At 35.2% G+C, this 16,391-nt stretch overlaps 1 protein-coding gene across 5 annotated transcripts in view; it reads right to left on the bottom strand.

Moving 5' to 3' along the window:
• Positions 1 to 16,391, bottom strand: part of NBEA (neurobeachin) — a 485,382-nt gene that overhangs the window by 219,712 nt on the left and 249,279 nt on the right. For all 5 annotated transcript variants that reach the window (XM_017818603.1, XM_017818604.1, XM_017818605.1 and 2 more), the window contains 2 exons: positions 8,121 to 8,229; positions 4,337 to 4,503 (listed from right to left, as the gene is read on the bottom strand). In XM_017818603.1, coding sequence (XP_017674092.1) covers positions 4,337 to 4,503; positions 8,121 to 8,229 — 276 coding nt within the window. The remainder of the gene's footprint in view (positions 1 to 4,336; positions 4,504 to 8,120; positions 8,230 to 16,391) is intronic.

Raw genomic sequence — 16,391 nt, 5'->3', positions numbered from 1 at the left:
ACAGGCATGCATATGGCTGATAAGGAATTCGAACTGTGTGTACAGACAAGTTTCATTAAATTTGTATTTTTATTTTTTTTTTTAAAGAAAGATGTATATGGGGAGGGAAGCAGATGGGGAGGAAGAGAAGTGCCATATGAAGCTGACAGAGAAGACAGAAGGAAGCATATGTTGTGACATGAAAACTATAACCCTGAAAAAAGCTAAAGGGTAAGTGCTGGCTTAAGGAAGCTTTGAATGCTAAGCCATGAAACACACTATTTGATTCTTCCTGAGTTCAAGGAAATAGAATGTTGCATATCCACTCCGAATAAGTGGCAATGCATCAAAGAAATAAAGAACTAATCAATTTCTCATGTGAATTGGAAAAACCTGCAGAATTCTAATTTTGATATAATGCTAAAATTAAAAACAGGAAAACCAGTATGTTTAGGGTAAGCTATTATGGAGATACCTAAAAGTGCCAAATTGCCAAAATGTAAAAAAAAGAATTAGTTTGGTCTAAGGGCACAAAGAGGATTTGTAACAAAATAATGAGAATTATTTTGAAATCTATTATTCTTTGTCTGAGATATGTAAAGGAAAATCAGATGATTCAGTAATTTCCGTTTGTTGTAGAGGAGTTGATGCTCACACTTGCAAGAAACCAGCCAAAAGAATTTTGGTTTTCACCTTAAGACATAAAGGAAATATGCTAGCACTGACAAGAAATAAAAACTAACTTTTTTTTTCAAAACTCTTATTTACTATTTCTGTTCAGGAGATAAAAGAGTAAGAGGTTTTCAGACCAACTCAAACTCTACTGATTTATTAATGTATGGATATGGATTGGTTGTATGCTGTTACTGCATTTGTAGGAATTTATTAAAGTTGTTGAGCATTTCCCTGTAATTAATTTCACCTTCATAAATTCATATATAATCAGGAAGCTAATTGAAATGCAAGTCACCTATGATTTTGTTATTTTTATTTAAGCTATCTATATGTAACTGTAATGGAACTTGGAATTGAAGGTTTCATATGATATTTTGTTGACTCATACCATTCAATTTCATTCTTCTTTCTTCAAAGATTTTGAGAACAGTTTATGATAATATATTTAAATTTCATAATTTAAAAATACTATAATATTTCACTCATCAAACATCTTGTTTTTCCTCTCAGTACTAGCCTTCTGTGTTTCTTAATAGTCTCTTTGTTTCTTAATGAACAAAGAGTAAACTTTGTGGCATCTACAGATTAAATAGTAAATGCTGGTTGCTGCTTTCTGCAAAGACAAAACACACAGATACAAAAGCTGGGGAGGCTTACAAGCTCATTGCCTTGAACTGCAAACATAGGAAAAAAGGTTCTCTACAGCTGGGTCATATTTGACAAAATAAGACCATAACATTTTGCAACATGAGCATCAATGTTAAAGAAGTTAAAAATTGTTTATCTTGAGAAGAGATAAACAAAAACATATAGGACAAGGGGAAACGGTGTCAAGTTGTGCCAGTGGAGGTTTAGATCAGATATTTGGAAAAAATTTCTTCACCAAAAGGGTTGTGAAACATTGGACCACGCTGCCCAGGGAAGTGGTTGGGCCATCATTCCCGCACATATTTAAAAGACTGTAGATGTGGCACTTAGGGAAATTATTTAGTGAGGAACTTGACAGTGTTAGGTTAATGGTTGGACTTGATGATCTCAGAGATCCGTTTCAACCTAAATGATTTTATGATTCTATGTATGAGTACCATATGGTACAATTATCAGTAATTCAGTAGCTGCAGCTGTGTATGCAATAGAGAACTGAAGCTTTGAAGAATTACACTCGTGTTCGCCCAAATATTTTCTTACCATTATCTTATCCATTTTGGATGTCAAAGGCATTGCTATTACCCAAGTATTTATTGTGCAGAAGTGGCTGCCTGTTTCTTCCCCTGCCCCTTCTGGGCCTGAGGACAATCTCCTTAATTCACCATTTCAATGAAGGGTCTTCAGCTCCTAAGGTGAACAGGAGACCATCAGTGCACTTTCAGAACTGAGAACACTTTCCCTGACAGAAATGATGGAATCACTACAGAGGTCTAGAGGTCTGGAATGATAACCCCGTTTTTTTCGTTTGTTTTAAAGTAACTCTGTATTCCAGTCAGGCTGTATCTCCTGGGGTACAGTCAATAAAGAATCTGCTAATGCTGCAAATGTTTGTCAGGAACTAAAACCAGAGACTTGAGTCCTGTTTTGTCTCCTGCCAGCCAAGACCAGAGGTGTGTATGATTTTGGAACCCATCTCGATTTTCATCATATTAGAGTATTGGAGGAGCTACATAACTAAAAACAGTTTATGCCTTCTGTGCCTGAGGAGTTTAATGAGACCTCTCTCCATTTTCTGCCCTTGATGCCTTTCAGATCTGCCTGCTAAGAATGAACGACCTCAGTCCCTAACAAGGCGGAGAAGCTCTCCCACTGGGCATCTCCCTTTCCCTGTTGTCATCCTAGTCCTTCCCATTCACAATCCACTAGGTCTCATGACAGAAGGTGCACTTGTGTGCTGGATCACGAAGCTGCCATGGCACACATGGCAAAACCTCCAGTGCAAGGCCATTTGCTTCCCGCTTGGCTCCTTCGAAGAGGGAACCCCACTTGGAGACCTTGTGTTGTCACCATGAGCCCCATTCTCCAGGTTAAGCAGCCACCTGCAGCTAAAACATAATGAAGCCAACAGCTTCACCTAACACAGCAAGCACCAAAACGGGAAAGCAGCCCTGCCAGTAACTGAGAAGCAGACACATCGGTGAAGTGGCATGACAGGGATAAAATAAGTTTCTTTTGTCTGGTGTATGAAATTTGATAGGTTTCTCAAAGGTGTCAAGCTGTGTTATGGCCCATCAAAAACTATCATGGACTTAGGAGAAAAAAAAGCTGCAGCAATGGACTGTTGCCCTTTAAGGATGCCATAAACAATCCTTGAGATAAAAGTTACCTAGCCCTAGGAAGAGATAGTTTCATGGAAAAGTTAGTGACCAGGAACTGATTTAAGCCTGCAAAGTGGCTGCAGCCATTCACAAACTTGAGCAACAACATTATTAAAAAATTGTTATTCATTATTCAAAGACATTAAAAGGATTGAAAATTGCATTTATTTTCATCATGCTCAACTCTCCAGACACATAGCTTTAAGCCTCAACTAGAGATAACATAAGCATCCCTTATGGACTAAGACTGTTTTGAATTAACCATATCACAATTTCCTACTCGTCATTTTTGTAATTTCCACCAGAATGTTTCTGGTGTTAGACTGCAGAGTTTCTGTAAGATTGAATTTTCACACTTTTTTTTCCCACCTTAAAAAATAAATACATCTCCATCATCATCCAGGAAAGAGTGATTTCTTTAGATAATGAATATGAAAAATTTCAGGTTTTTTTAAACACTGTATAACTGCAAGAACCAACTAGACAGAATTACAAAAAGAATGAAGAATATATGTGGTATTTATTAAACTTTATTTCTGACGTCAAATAAACTACTTGGCAACTTTTCTAATAGGCTTAAACCTTAGATATGTAGTCAATCTAAACAAAAATATATTTTTTAAGAATATTTATCTAGAAAAAAGTTTTTGCATAAGTCTATCCATTTCAACTAGATTATTACTGAAAAGGTTTTTCAGGAATGAGTGAACTTTCTGTTCTGCTCTGCCTGACTCAGAGCAGACTTAAATAGGATTTAAGTAGACAATCAAGCTGTAAAATTTTGGGTATCTGGGAGCAGGACTACCTTGATTTCTTTTGTTTGTTTCACTCTGAATAAATAATCAAATATTTGTGGATAGAATGGACAAACAAGAGAGAGACTTGGCAGTCTCTACTCTTGCAGACAGGGCACTCACATGACAGACCCAGGTTCAAGACCTGGCTCTGAATGAAGGAAAAGAGCAATTTCAGCTCAAGTCTTCCACATGAAGGTCAGCACCTTAGCCACTGGCTATTTTTGTGATTCAGAAGAGCAAGGCTCTGATTTTTTGCATGATATATGAAAACGTTTAATTTCACCTTCGAATAGAATGCACTTTTAAAAACAGTACTCAATACAGTTCTGATTAAAACCTCAAACACTACTCCAGTTACATATGGAAGAAATTATATATTTTACATATTTTTTAAATTAACTTTTAAACAGGAATACCTGCAGAATTGAGCTGCACTTTAGTTATGTTGAGCTTTGCACATGCTACATTTAAGTACATTAAAGTTCCTAATACATTCATATTTCAGTTATACAATGCCTGCTTCTCTTAAATTTTGAAAGCAACGATTAAAGCCGCACACATTTTACATTTGCAAGTTACCTGTGAGAAACGGCTCCCCAGGCACCATGTTTATTTGTTAGTATGTTGAGTATCTTCTGTTTCAGCTGATTGGCTGTAACATGATCTCGATGCTTAGCAGCACTGATGAGGTGATCACACATCTTCTCCTCCTCTCTTCTGTCAGCAGCATACTGAGCACACTGCGACTAGGAATGAAAGCACATCCACTTTATAAAAGACAGGATATTTAGAATTGCCTTAAAATTATTATTTACTAAAACTCTTTAAATACTAAAAGAATCCATTAAAATACTTCTCAGAGGAGAAGGTCACACCATTCCATTGAAATGGTTCTCCTAGTATATACTATCCATGAAAAGGCATTCACTTAGAACATGTAAAAATTGAAATACCAAGGGCAAAGACAACAGAATTGCAAAAACCCACATTTAGCCATATGTCTCTGTGTGTATATGTGTGACCATGGATATGCATTAAAAGTTAGCCTCTCGTGGGAAATGTTTCATGTGTTCTCAGGTATAAATACAGGTATAACATACATAGCAAAATATACAAGAAAAAATTACATACACTGGTTTTGATTTTTAAATTACATTAAGATCTAAAATGAAAAAGCCATTTGATTATTTTATTACTAAGGGTGCTAAATAGGAACTCCTTTAACTACAAAACTAAGGAGTACATTTTCTATTTCATACCGCAACGTGAAAAAATTTCATAACATATTACCACTTTTAAAAACCATAATGGATAAAAAATTGCTCATCTTTTAAACTGAAAAAAATCTAATATTTTCATCATGTTTCCTTTAAGAGAAAACTACCTCTAGAATAAATGCTGTGGTTATTGGACTTCATGCAAATTTGTTTCTAAACAGTAAACATTCTATAGTGTATTTTTTTTATAAATCCTTTCTTTATGTATAATAAACACAATCTTTTTCCATTTATTTTGTCAAAATCATGTTAAGTTCAAACTCAATTTCTCCTCCTAGTAAAATTCTTTAAAAATGTCCAAAGGAAGGGAATGCAGCCAGAGTAATTAAAAAAAAATCCACTGTGATTTTCTAGGTATAAATTTAAAAGGCTAGATTATTCACAAAACACCTAATTTAAAAAATACCTTTTAAGGGACATTATTGCACTCAATTATTGCGTACGTTTAACCAACACTCAATGCTGTAACACAGTACTAAATAGAATCCAATTTTCTAGGATTCAAAAGAGCAATTAAAATTAACCTCATACTAAATTGTATTTTATTCTTCATATTTCTGCACGCCACCTTTTTAGTACAGATCACATTAGCATTCAGTAAGATTTTAACAGTGGTCTTTCCATTGTGTTTACAGACATTATTTCAAGTAATCTATCTGGAAAAGAACAATGGTTACACAAATTCATAAAGGGTTAATTCATTTTTCAATTTATCTTCTTGTACAGTGAACCACCAATTAGTACAATGATCTGCTTTAGTAATGAGGTTAATATTTCACCAGCTCATTGGACAGTAAAATTAAATTTTCATTTTTTTCCTGAACAATTACAAAGGTCAACAAAACAATAGTTAACTGTGAAGCAACCACTCTGGGATGAGTTTCCCTGGCTCTGACTACAAGGATAAACTTTAGATGCTGGTTCAGGGCCTCCCCACTACACAGGAGACATAGTAACTTGGTGCAGTTTGGACCAAATAATTTCACCCATAATGATTCAATTAAAGTTTAAAGGATAAAAATAAAATAAAATATCCCCCCACATCTCTAGCTGAGAGCAATTATTAACATGTACTAAACCCCAGAATATATATCAATACAGCTTATTAAAAAAAAAGGACAGATTTACAATTACTTAACAGAAAACTACCAGAAATTTCTTTGTCCCTACTGCTTTCAAGTAGATGAATAGTAAAATGTTCAGTTGTATTCACACCATTATTAAAGACAATCTATAAAACATTCTAACCATCACCTTATTTAAGTACCTGGGAATTTCGCATTTAACACAGTCTACATTTCATAATTTTCTTTTATGACTTGCAGTTTTTATCCTACTCATCTAAAATGTTTATCTGAGGCTTTTCAGGTGACAAATGTAATGAAAATTTTCATATATGAAAAATGTTGGTTTCTTCACCAGACAATAAGACTGACTTAAGTCTATTCCTTTAGGGAATTTAGTTAATATTCTAAATCCTATTTGCTAACAGAAGCTGGAAGTTAATTGAATATTCTCATTCTGTCTAGAGTTCTGACAGATTTTATACCTCAATGTATTCTTCAAAGAGCAGATAACTCAATCTTCCATTGTCATCTTAGGTTACTGCATGATGCTCTGATAAATATCAAATGTTATTTATTGTTGAGGCAATATGAAACTTCACTCTGACATACACTTAATTGTAAATGTGATTTTACCTATGTTCAAAATATCCAGTATAAACTTGGTAATAAAGTTGTTGCAATCCCATACGACAAGTGTCTGCTGTCTGCTCTGACAAAATGAAGTAAAGGTTATGTGTATTCAAAATGACAACAGATATCTCTATGTCTCACACTTTTCAGATAGGTCAAGGAGCACAAGAACTAGTACATCAAAGTGCACATTTAAGAGAGCTGTTTCAAGAAGATAAAAACCTCATCAAAACTAAGATTACTGGATCCTATTTCTAGCCACCAGCTGCTTGTTGACATTTTCTGACAGATGAATAAATTGATACAGCTATTTATTATCATAAATACTATGTCAGTCTATCTTAATGTTAGGTCATTTGAGCATTAAAACGTGGAAATGTATGCTTGCACATTTATACTTACATCTACACAAATGTATGCCAACACAAGGCAGGTTTGGAAATGATAAAACCCAGTGATACTGAAATGTATAAAACACCATAAAAATGCAAACCCATATTTGATAAAGTCATTTCAAAAATGAAGTTTTAACTTTGCTCCATTACTGCTGCATGATTTTTTCTTATAGGAACAAAATTAATTTTGTATAAATAATTGAAAATCTGCTAAACTGAACGAGTTTTAAAACAGTTTTTCTTTACATTTGGATCACTTTCAAACCATGTAATTTAAATTGTATACTGCAACATTCATTGATGAAAAAAACAATTGAATGCTAATTCCTTTTCAGAATAAGAATTATAGACATTAAAGAGTTATTGGAGTCAGTTGCTCTGTTACTTCTTTCAATACTGAATAGACATTTTAAACAGTCTTAATGTCAATGTTCAATGATTCCTAACTATCAAGAAAGATATGCAATATCGTATTTCAATATATAAATTATAGCAGGTGAATGTTCTAGAGTGCTCCAAAATTTGAGACTTTCTAACAAAATGACCTTTAAATACTGTTCGTTTGATAAAACATTTCTATTTCTTATTTTTGATGAAGTATTGTAAGTGTATTAATTGCTTTACTTACTCAACTCATATATTCTGTTGATAAAACTCAACAAAAAAAAATTACTAATGTGATTTGCATTACTATTTTCAATAAATCAGAAAAGTTCTATGTGAACCTAAGGGTCCGCCATAGCAGATTAGACATTCTGATTAAGGCTTTTCTTCAAGCTGTAAATACTTTTATGAATTTCAGTGACAAGATGAGAAATTAAACTCATTCCTTGTGTTTGACATTTACTAAAGCTTTTAAAAACTAGTTTTGAAATTCTTTCAATGTAAATTTCTTCCTTGGATGAAAAAAAAAATTCTTATTGTATGGGGTTACAGTCTAGGTGACAAGTGAGTGAAAACAGAGAATCAGAAATGCACCAGCTCTCAGGCTTACCTCAAACTCAGCATGCTTGTGGACATCTTCAGCTCTTTGTCGGTTCAAAATAAATTCTGCTTCATTTGCGACACGCACTATATGGTCTTTCATTGCGTGACATAATAATCTAAAATAAGAAAAATCAAAATCAACCTTTTGATGTACTTCAAATAAACTATTTCATCGGATTTACTTAAAATGGAAAAAAAATTAAAATAAATGAAACTATTGTAATTGAATTGCCAAATTAGTTGACATAAAAAATTAATGTGATCCAAATTTTTCTGCATTGGTGAAAGCACAAAGAAATGACATTAAATTGAAAAACGTTTTTATTATTGAAGGGAAAAGTTCTTTATGGAAGTATTATATTTTGAGTATGTTTTTAACAACAGTCTCAATATGAATATGAGTACCATACCATCATTTAAAAAAATCTAGACAACTGTTTAAACTTTTATTTGTAACATCATATTGTTAAATAAAGGTATTCCAATTTCAGTCTTAAAAAATCATGAGATTACTGAAGATTTAAAGTGCTATTAAAATTGCAAAATAATATTAGTAGTTCTCATATGTTTTTCAAACACTAGAGTGAAAGGTGCACCATATCTACAAGTTTTCAAGGTATCAGAACTAGACAAATCTTACTTTAAAAGAAGGTAAAAATAGATTAAAACTGGACTGAGACTGAGGATGTCAGTCAGACACCTTAAATGAAGACTTTTGTAAAAGCCACAAAATACCATGAAATGCATAATAAAATTACAGCATAAACAACACTATGTTGTTAAAAATGCTAACATCTTATTGGGCAGCAATAATGGAAGCAACTGTTTCCTTGTCCCGATAGTCCATATCTAGAGTTGGCTGTTCTATTAAAAATTACTCTGGTCTTCTTATCAGCAGGGAGGAAATATTTTTCAGGATTAAACGATCCAACAGGTCTGTTTAGGGTCAGGAAGAACTGTTTCTTTTTGTATCAAATTGGATCATGGTCTGGGATTTTCCTTCTTGCAGCATCAGGGAAACACACTGAATTTCAGAGATTCTTATATTAAGAATGTGAGATTTCTAGCAAATTCTACCCTAAGGTTGGTGTTGCTGTTGGACGCACCACAAATGAAAATTATAATTATTAGAAATGAAAGCCATGATTACTAGACCTTACACCTGTAAGATGGAAAGATCTGAACTCTATTCTTGCCTTCTTTGGTGTGCTCTACCATCTGTGAAGGAAGGAAATCACCCTGAACTAATATTTAATATGTGTGTGTGGCAAGGGAAGACATAAGTTTAGCGGCCTCTCTTTAAAGACAAACAAGCTTGGATCAAGGTTTCACATTGGGCATTCATGCTTTTATCTAACCATCTGCTATTTTCGAAAGCAAAAAGTATTTTGCAAACTATAAGCTAAAGACTAAAGTTGCTGACTTTGTAGTCTTCAAAATTTAGCTTTTTTAATCTACCCCTCGAAAATATGCTTCAGTGTTTTATTACTGTTAAGAGTCCAGATTTTTACTGTGAAGAGGTAAGTGTAGAAGCGCCCTCAGATATGGATTAGGAGTGAACATTAGTGGGTGTCGAGAGGATATGGCCAGACTCTTCCGTGGTGCCCAGCAACAAGGTAAGGGGCAATGGACATGAACAAACACAGGAAGTTACAGCTGAATATGAGGAAAAACTTCTTTACTTTGGGGTAAGAGAGCACTGCAACGGAGTGCCTAGAGGGGTTGTGGAGTCTCCTTCCCTGGAGATATTCAAAAGGTGCCTGGACACAATTCTGTGTAGCCTGTTCTAGGTGAACTTGCTTTAGCAGGGGGTTGGACTAGATGATATCCAGAGGTCCCTTCCAGCATCAACCATTCCGTGATTCATGACATAAACAAGCTTCTCTAAAATGAAGAACTGAGTATTTAACATCTTTAATCACATTTTGCATCACAGGTCTTCCTGAACTTTCCCACATGACATTAATGATCTGGAAGCAACTAGCTAGGCTTTCAAAACTGAAAACACATAGATTTCAAGTGTCTACTAGCTGCACATTCCTTCCTGAATGAATAACCTATGGAATAAATGGAGCACAGTGCAAATGGTCCAGCTGTGGTCCAGACAAGAATTCTAATTCTAAATAGTTTTAGGTGAATGGCTATAGGTTTCCCTACTACCATGAACCTGATGAGAAAAGATGAAGACTAACTTCAATCCACTGGGTTTATTATCTGGGACATCTGAGCATGGTTTTTATACCTCAAAATCAAACAAACAAGCCCAAAACAACCCAACCAAAACCAACAACAAAACCCACAAAACAAACAAACACATAAAAATCTAAGCTGCCTCTGTTCACGAGCAATGATAAATAAATATCATATTCATCGTAATTGTATTTATCTGTAGTAAGAAGTGTTCACATTCTCTGTGCCCTTTTATGCACCTACAGGGGACTTCAAATGGATGTCCAAAGAATGCTAATTTGCACAACTTATAAATAAACTTCTTGCCAGGGAATACACAGGGAGAAGTCTCTGGCTGCTTTACAGAAAACTTTTATAGACATGCAGCAGTAGGTTCAAACCAGCTGGCTAAAATTGCTGGTGACCTCAGCTTGACCTCCCACCCCTCCAACGGTCCTTTCTGCTGCAGAGATTGAGAGAACTGATGCGTTTGAGAACAACTTTGGAGTTGCTGCAGTTTTTGGACAGTACATTAGCCAAACTAAGCCATACTCAGGTAACCTTGAAATGCCACAGGTCTTCATGGTCCAAAGTCAAGGAGATGACAAATAAGAGGTGATCAAGGAACATGCCTGAGTACTGGGTCCTGATTGCCTACAGCACTGAAATCATTAGCTGAGCTTCCATTCAATTTTTTGGCTCACTCCAATCCAGAAAATATAGAGTCATCATCCAAAGAACAGTTGACGGGAGACACAGTGAAGAAACCTAATCAATTTAAACTCAGACCAATGCTACCCAAGAAAGTTCTGCAGATGTTTTCATGCCATACCCCAGCACACATGGAACACATCATTCAGGATAGTAAACCTCATGTTAATCCAAACAATCTGAACTAAACAGATAAAATAATAACGATATCTTATGGTGAAGCAGGAACTGCACAGGCTTCAGGGAAGAACTGGATTAAGTGCTATGTAGGATGAATGAAGACACTCTGCTCTAACAGGTGCTAACCTTAAGCAGGGCGAACAAAGGCCAGTCCAAGCTACTTGGTTTCATTGAAAACTCTGCTATCACCCTTTTTGTTTATTGTCAAAAGTCTTATCTATGGGTATCTCAGTATTATTTCAATTGTGTCTTGCCAGTCGTTTCATGCATTCTCATATCTCTATCACTGATTGCAATTTCTTCAAGAAAAAGATGAAAAATTGTTTGTATGGTTGTTAACAAATTGGGATTATGACCAAAGTAAGGCCACAGCCTGTCAACACTATATAATCACTAGATAATATTGTATCAATATGTGCTAGTAAGGGACATATTGTGATTCATTTACTTTAGGTGCTTGTATGCACCTAACGCAGAACTCCAAAGACTAGATAAACTATGCTTTTGTATCTAGAAGACCATTAATAATCACATTAGTCTTAAAATCCCTTGTCAGACAGACTTTTGAAAAAAAAGGGAAGGTTTAAAATCCAGGCCATCATTCAGAAATCTTGCACACCTCCAAAATGCCTCAAAATATCTTGGCCTGCATGTTTTGTTTTGTAAGAGCAAGAACGTAGGGCTGAAAACAGAAGCATAATAAGTTAAAGCAGTTAAATGTGTCATCTTATCATTGAGAAGCAGCTACTACAAGGTCAGGGAAGCAATGTCTTACAGACATTTTTGCGAAGCTACTTGCTTCTGTGCTTGCTGTACTTGTTCAAGGATAATTGTTACTTTTTGAATTTTAAAGCCCCTACTTACAAATAATTTTTGATACTGATTTTTACTTCTAACTGAAAGTTACGATGTATTTTCAAACTACACTTCTACTAAGAAAAAGATGGCAAAAGTGTTATTACTGTTATATCTGGATTAAATCATAGCCAGCTAACTCTGAATCTCAAATTCATATGGACACAGCACTACTCAGCGTACTGTCCTAACAAGTGGTGAACATGCATGTTAATGTCACCATCCTTTGAATACTAACCATTTTATCTAAATCCTCATTAACTCAATCACATGCATGGCATAAGATTAAAATTAAAAAAAAAAAAGAAACCTCTGACTTTTCTTGCATGAGAATAAGGGCTTACAACTATTTTTGGATTCTCACAGGAAAAAAAAAGAAATTATTCAGAAAGAATCTCAACCAGGAGAAATCTTACACTCAGTAGTATCAAAGACTGCCAATACATTAAATAAAAATAAAAATTTCGCTTCACACACTACAATTAAGAGAAAGGAACAAGGACCTCTAGGTCAGCAAATTCGCTCCTTCATTGCAACACAAAGCTACATCATAGAAACTATTTAATAAACTGTCTTTAGCTTGTTAAAGCCATTTTCATGAAATCTAGCTCATGAACTGTGTGTTCAGTGTATGAAAATGTGATTGAGTTTCTTGACTCCAACACAGTTTTGGAAGGGTCTCAGAACATTAAAACCCTTTTACTTTCCAATCCAAATGTATTCTTGAGCAGCCTTTACTGTTCCCTTTTATGCAAACATTGCCCTTAGGTTTACACAGTTCTCCTTCTGCTGACCTTCCAATATTCCTTCTACCCCTATTTTATTAGGCCAAGTAAATCAGCAAAACAGTTGGTAAGAGGGTTTTTACTAATATAGGCTGATTTTACCTTTTCTGCAAATGCATAGCCAAAGCTGTCAGCAGTATTCTAGATAGGTTCTAGTCGCTATTTACATAGTAACATTAATGCTGCCTTATTTCAATGGAAATATCCCTTCTGATAAAATTCTAGAACTGTATTTCCCTTTTTCTTAGTCCTATATTCTATGATTTTGCACAAAATTTCAGTGATAGATTGGTCTTGTACCTCCTCAGACATTTCCAAAAGATGAATCAGCAGACTTTAGCATATATTTTCATGAAGGTGAACTCCATGTACTCTTACATTATAAAATATTTATGTAAAACCTTACACTGTATAATATTTATACTAATGCAGGTTTGAAACCCACCCATTATATCCTGATTGATATTTCTGTCATCTGCCCAACTGTTTCCCATCTACAGTTTTTTACAGAGCACTCCCTTTTGGGTAAGTCTATCCTCTGTATCTTTACTAAACCTGTACTGGAGTGACCAATTCCACTAAGAAGGAGCTTGAGGCACAGAATGCCTATATACTTGCTACTTGCTATACAGAGGGACGATCTGGAATTTGAGAGCTGTATAATTTTCACTCTCCTTTGGAAATAAAACATTTTCTTTAGTGATATCTCCTTATTACTGTCACCGAGTTATACCCACTGTTCTCATTCACCCTTGTCTTAGCAAGCCCTAAACACTAACCCTCAAAAGACCTAGTAACTAGATTAATGCTGAGACAGTGATGAGTCAGGCCTTCTGGTCATACTTATAATTCCCTACCCAAGAAGTGCTTCCGAAGGGCTACGGAGTTGCATGAAAATTTTCACCTCAGGCTTGCTGTACTTTTTAATACTCATTTCCAGTAATTCAGAAATTTTACCAAAAGAAAAAAGACATTGACCTTTATCCTGTGTGACCATTTCTTCAGTAAAGTGTGCAGCTGTGCTCTTCCCAAGATAAGCTGGTCTCAACCAGGAACTGATGATCAGCAAAAATCTTATCCTCTTTGTGTGTTAATTCTTACTGCATAAGATGGAGATTAAACACTGACTTGGTAACTTAAGGTTTCTCTTCACCCAGACAAGCTTGATTTCTATTAATGCCCCCAAATTTACAAACCACAGTTAAAGCTCCCTTTACTAGGAAACAGGTTTAACTTGTTTTTAGGCTGAATCAAAGCACTTTCAGTACAGAATCCATCAACAAAGCAGTCTGAAATCACTTGTGACTCAAATCCTTCTACAGAGAAATGATCCTTCAGTACAGATACTTGTGGAGTTTCCAGCTGAACATATGGAAAATGGAAGTAAAAACTAGAATTAAAGTATGCTGGTACTTTACAATAAGCATGACAGGGCTTAAGTATCTATAGGAGTAAGAGTAAATGGCAGGCTCTGCTTTACTAAAAAATGGAAGAATCTCAGACTTCTGAGCCACAGCAGACTGGGGGAAGAGTATGTCTGAGGACACGCCGATTCATAAACAAGAGTTATTGGTAAATATTGTTTGGGAATAGAAAAGAAGTTATTTTAAATCCAGGGAACTAGTTTTCCTGATTTCTCTCCTCAGCAAAGTTACTTTAGAATACTGGAGTGCTTGGAGGTTAAAGGAAGTTGTGAAAAAGTATGTGTAATCAATCAGAAGCCTCTGTTTTACAGATACTGGAGTTTAAAAAGGCTGGACTGTAGAGTTCCACATTCCATGAAGTCACTCAGATAAATAGTCAGAGCCTGGGAGAAATTTTTAGAGTTTTGGATTTAGAGATAAGACTATACACAAACTCTCTTGGAAACATGTAAAAACCATAAAATTCTTGCAACACATATAGATGTGGATTGGGGTGCTATTTCTACACCTATCAGAACTGAAGGATGAAAACTCTTATCTCACTAGCTAACTATCCTAAACTGACTTTGCTATCCCACAGTCAGTTTTTCCTAGTAATAATTTCACATAGAGAGAAAGAGGGCTGATAAGTGTTACGCCGCTAGACAGAACAATTGAGCTTACTTTACCCAATCTTTGTCATTTGAAATAAACTAAAAAAAGCAGATCATTCTCAAACAGCAATTTTCAAAATAGATTACAAAATGAACATTTGTTATAATTTAGCTAAGGTCTTCCTTCCTCTACTCATTCCTGAAGTTCTGCCAACTCATATGTCCAGAGAAACAGATGCTTCTCTGACTTACTTTTATCAGATGCCCATAGATTATTTTTTCCAAAAAGCAACCTCAAAATATGTCATATTTTCACCAAAGAGTTGTTTTGACAATTATTCCTCTTAATGGTATTCATAAGAAATTAAACCTATAGTTGTGCTTGGTATCTGTCATAGGATTCATAAATTAGTCTGACTTGAAGAGGTTTTAAGTTCCACAAGACACAGTACTGCTATAAATACTTTGAAAGTAAATTTCTATAAACTTTAGAAGGTAATATCTCACACAGAGGTCTCATTTCTTGCAAAAGGGTAATGATGAAGAATTTGCTAGAAAAAAGTTTGAAATTATAGCATGCAAAGACTGACTATTGGACTACAACATGAGCACATTGGCAAGATAAATTTCATGAAGGGTAACCATTAATGTTTCAGAAATGCCACAGAAGCTGTAACCGACTCAGTGAAACTCAGAGCTGAGTAAAAGGAATCTCTTCCACTCCTTATAAAGATTTTCTATTTCATATAAGAATTTTCTAAATCAAGAGGAATCTGTCTCTTTGAAATGGTGACCATTCAGTAAACATCTAAGATCAGCTGTTACGACTGAGATGGCCTGTATCTCAGAATTAGCCTTCCCTTTGAGGCAATACTCATCAGGCAATACTAGAAGGTGAGAGGATACCTCAAAATCTTTAACAGATCTAAGAATTCTAGCTGTACTGACCCCACAAGGGCACCGATCATTACCGTAACAACGTATGCTTTGTCTAACACAAAGTGACTATTAGTCTGGAGTTAGGAGAGCTGGAGGTAGGACTACAGCTGTAGTAAAGAATACGAGATTATAAAAACCCACAACTAAACAGGGAGCTCAAGCTCACACCTCAGCTGGAATAGAAATACAGACATTTGGTGCCCGGATTTACAGAAATATCTATGACAGGAATCCTCTACCAAAGGAAGATAACAAGTAGGCTGAATCTCCATAAAACAACCACTCAGAGTTGATAAAGGATTCCTCCAATCAAAAGTTATACTTGGTGAGGAGGACAAAAAGCAAGAAAATTTGGTCAAGGACAGAAAAATCAAACACCTTTGTTCTTATTTATATCTTGTATCTGAGTGCTACTGCTTCCCCAGTGCTATTTTCTGGTTGTATTTGCACATCTGCAACATCCGTGTCTCAGGCAGGATAGATCCCTAAGATACTCCACTTGTCAAAGACATCAAACTAAGGTACGAACAATTAACCACAACCCTTGAAGCCCCTTTAAGTAGTAAATTTTCTACCTATTTGGTTGTCCATCCCTTCAGAATGTAGAGTTCCTACTCTGATA

Source organism: Lepidothrix coronata, unplaced genomic scaffold, assembly GCF_001604755.1.
Source record: "Lepidothrix coronata isolate B3197 unplaced genomic scaffold, Lepidothrix_coronata-1.0 Scaffold69, whole genome shotgun sequence".
Lineage (NCBI taxonomy): Eukaryota > Metazoa > Chordata > Aves > Passeriformes > Pipridae > Lepidothrix > Lepidothrix coronata.
The sequence above is the reverse complement of the archived record's forward strand: the minus strand, read 5'-3'. Positions and strand labels throughout refer to the sequence as shown.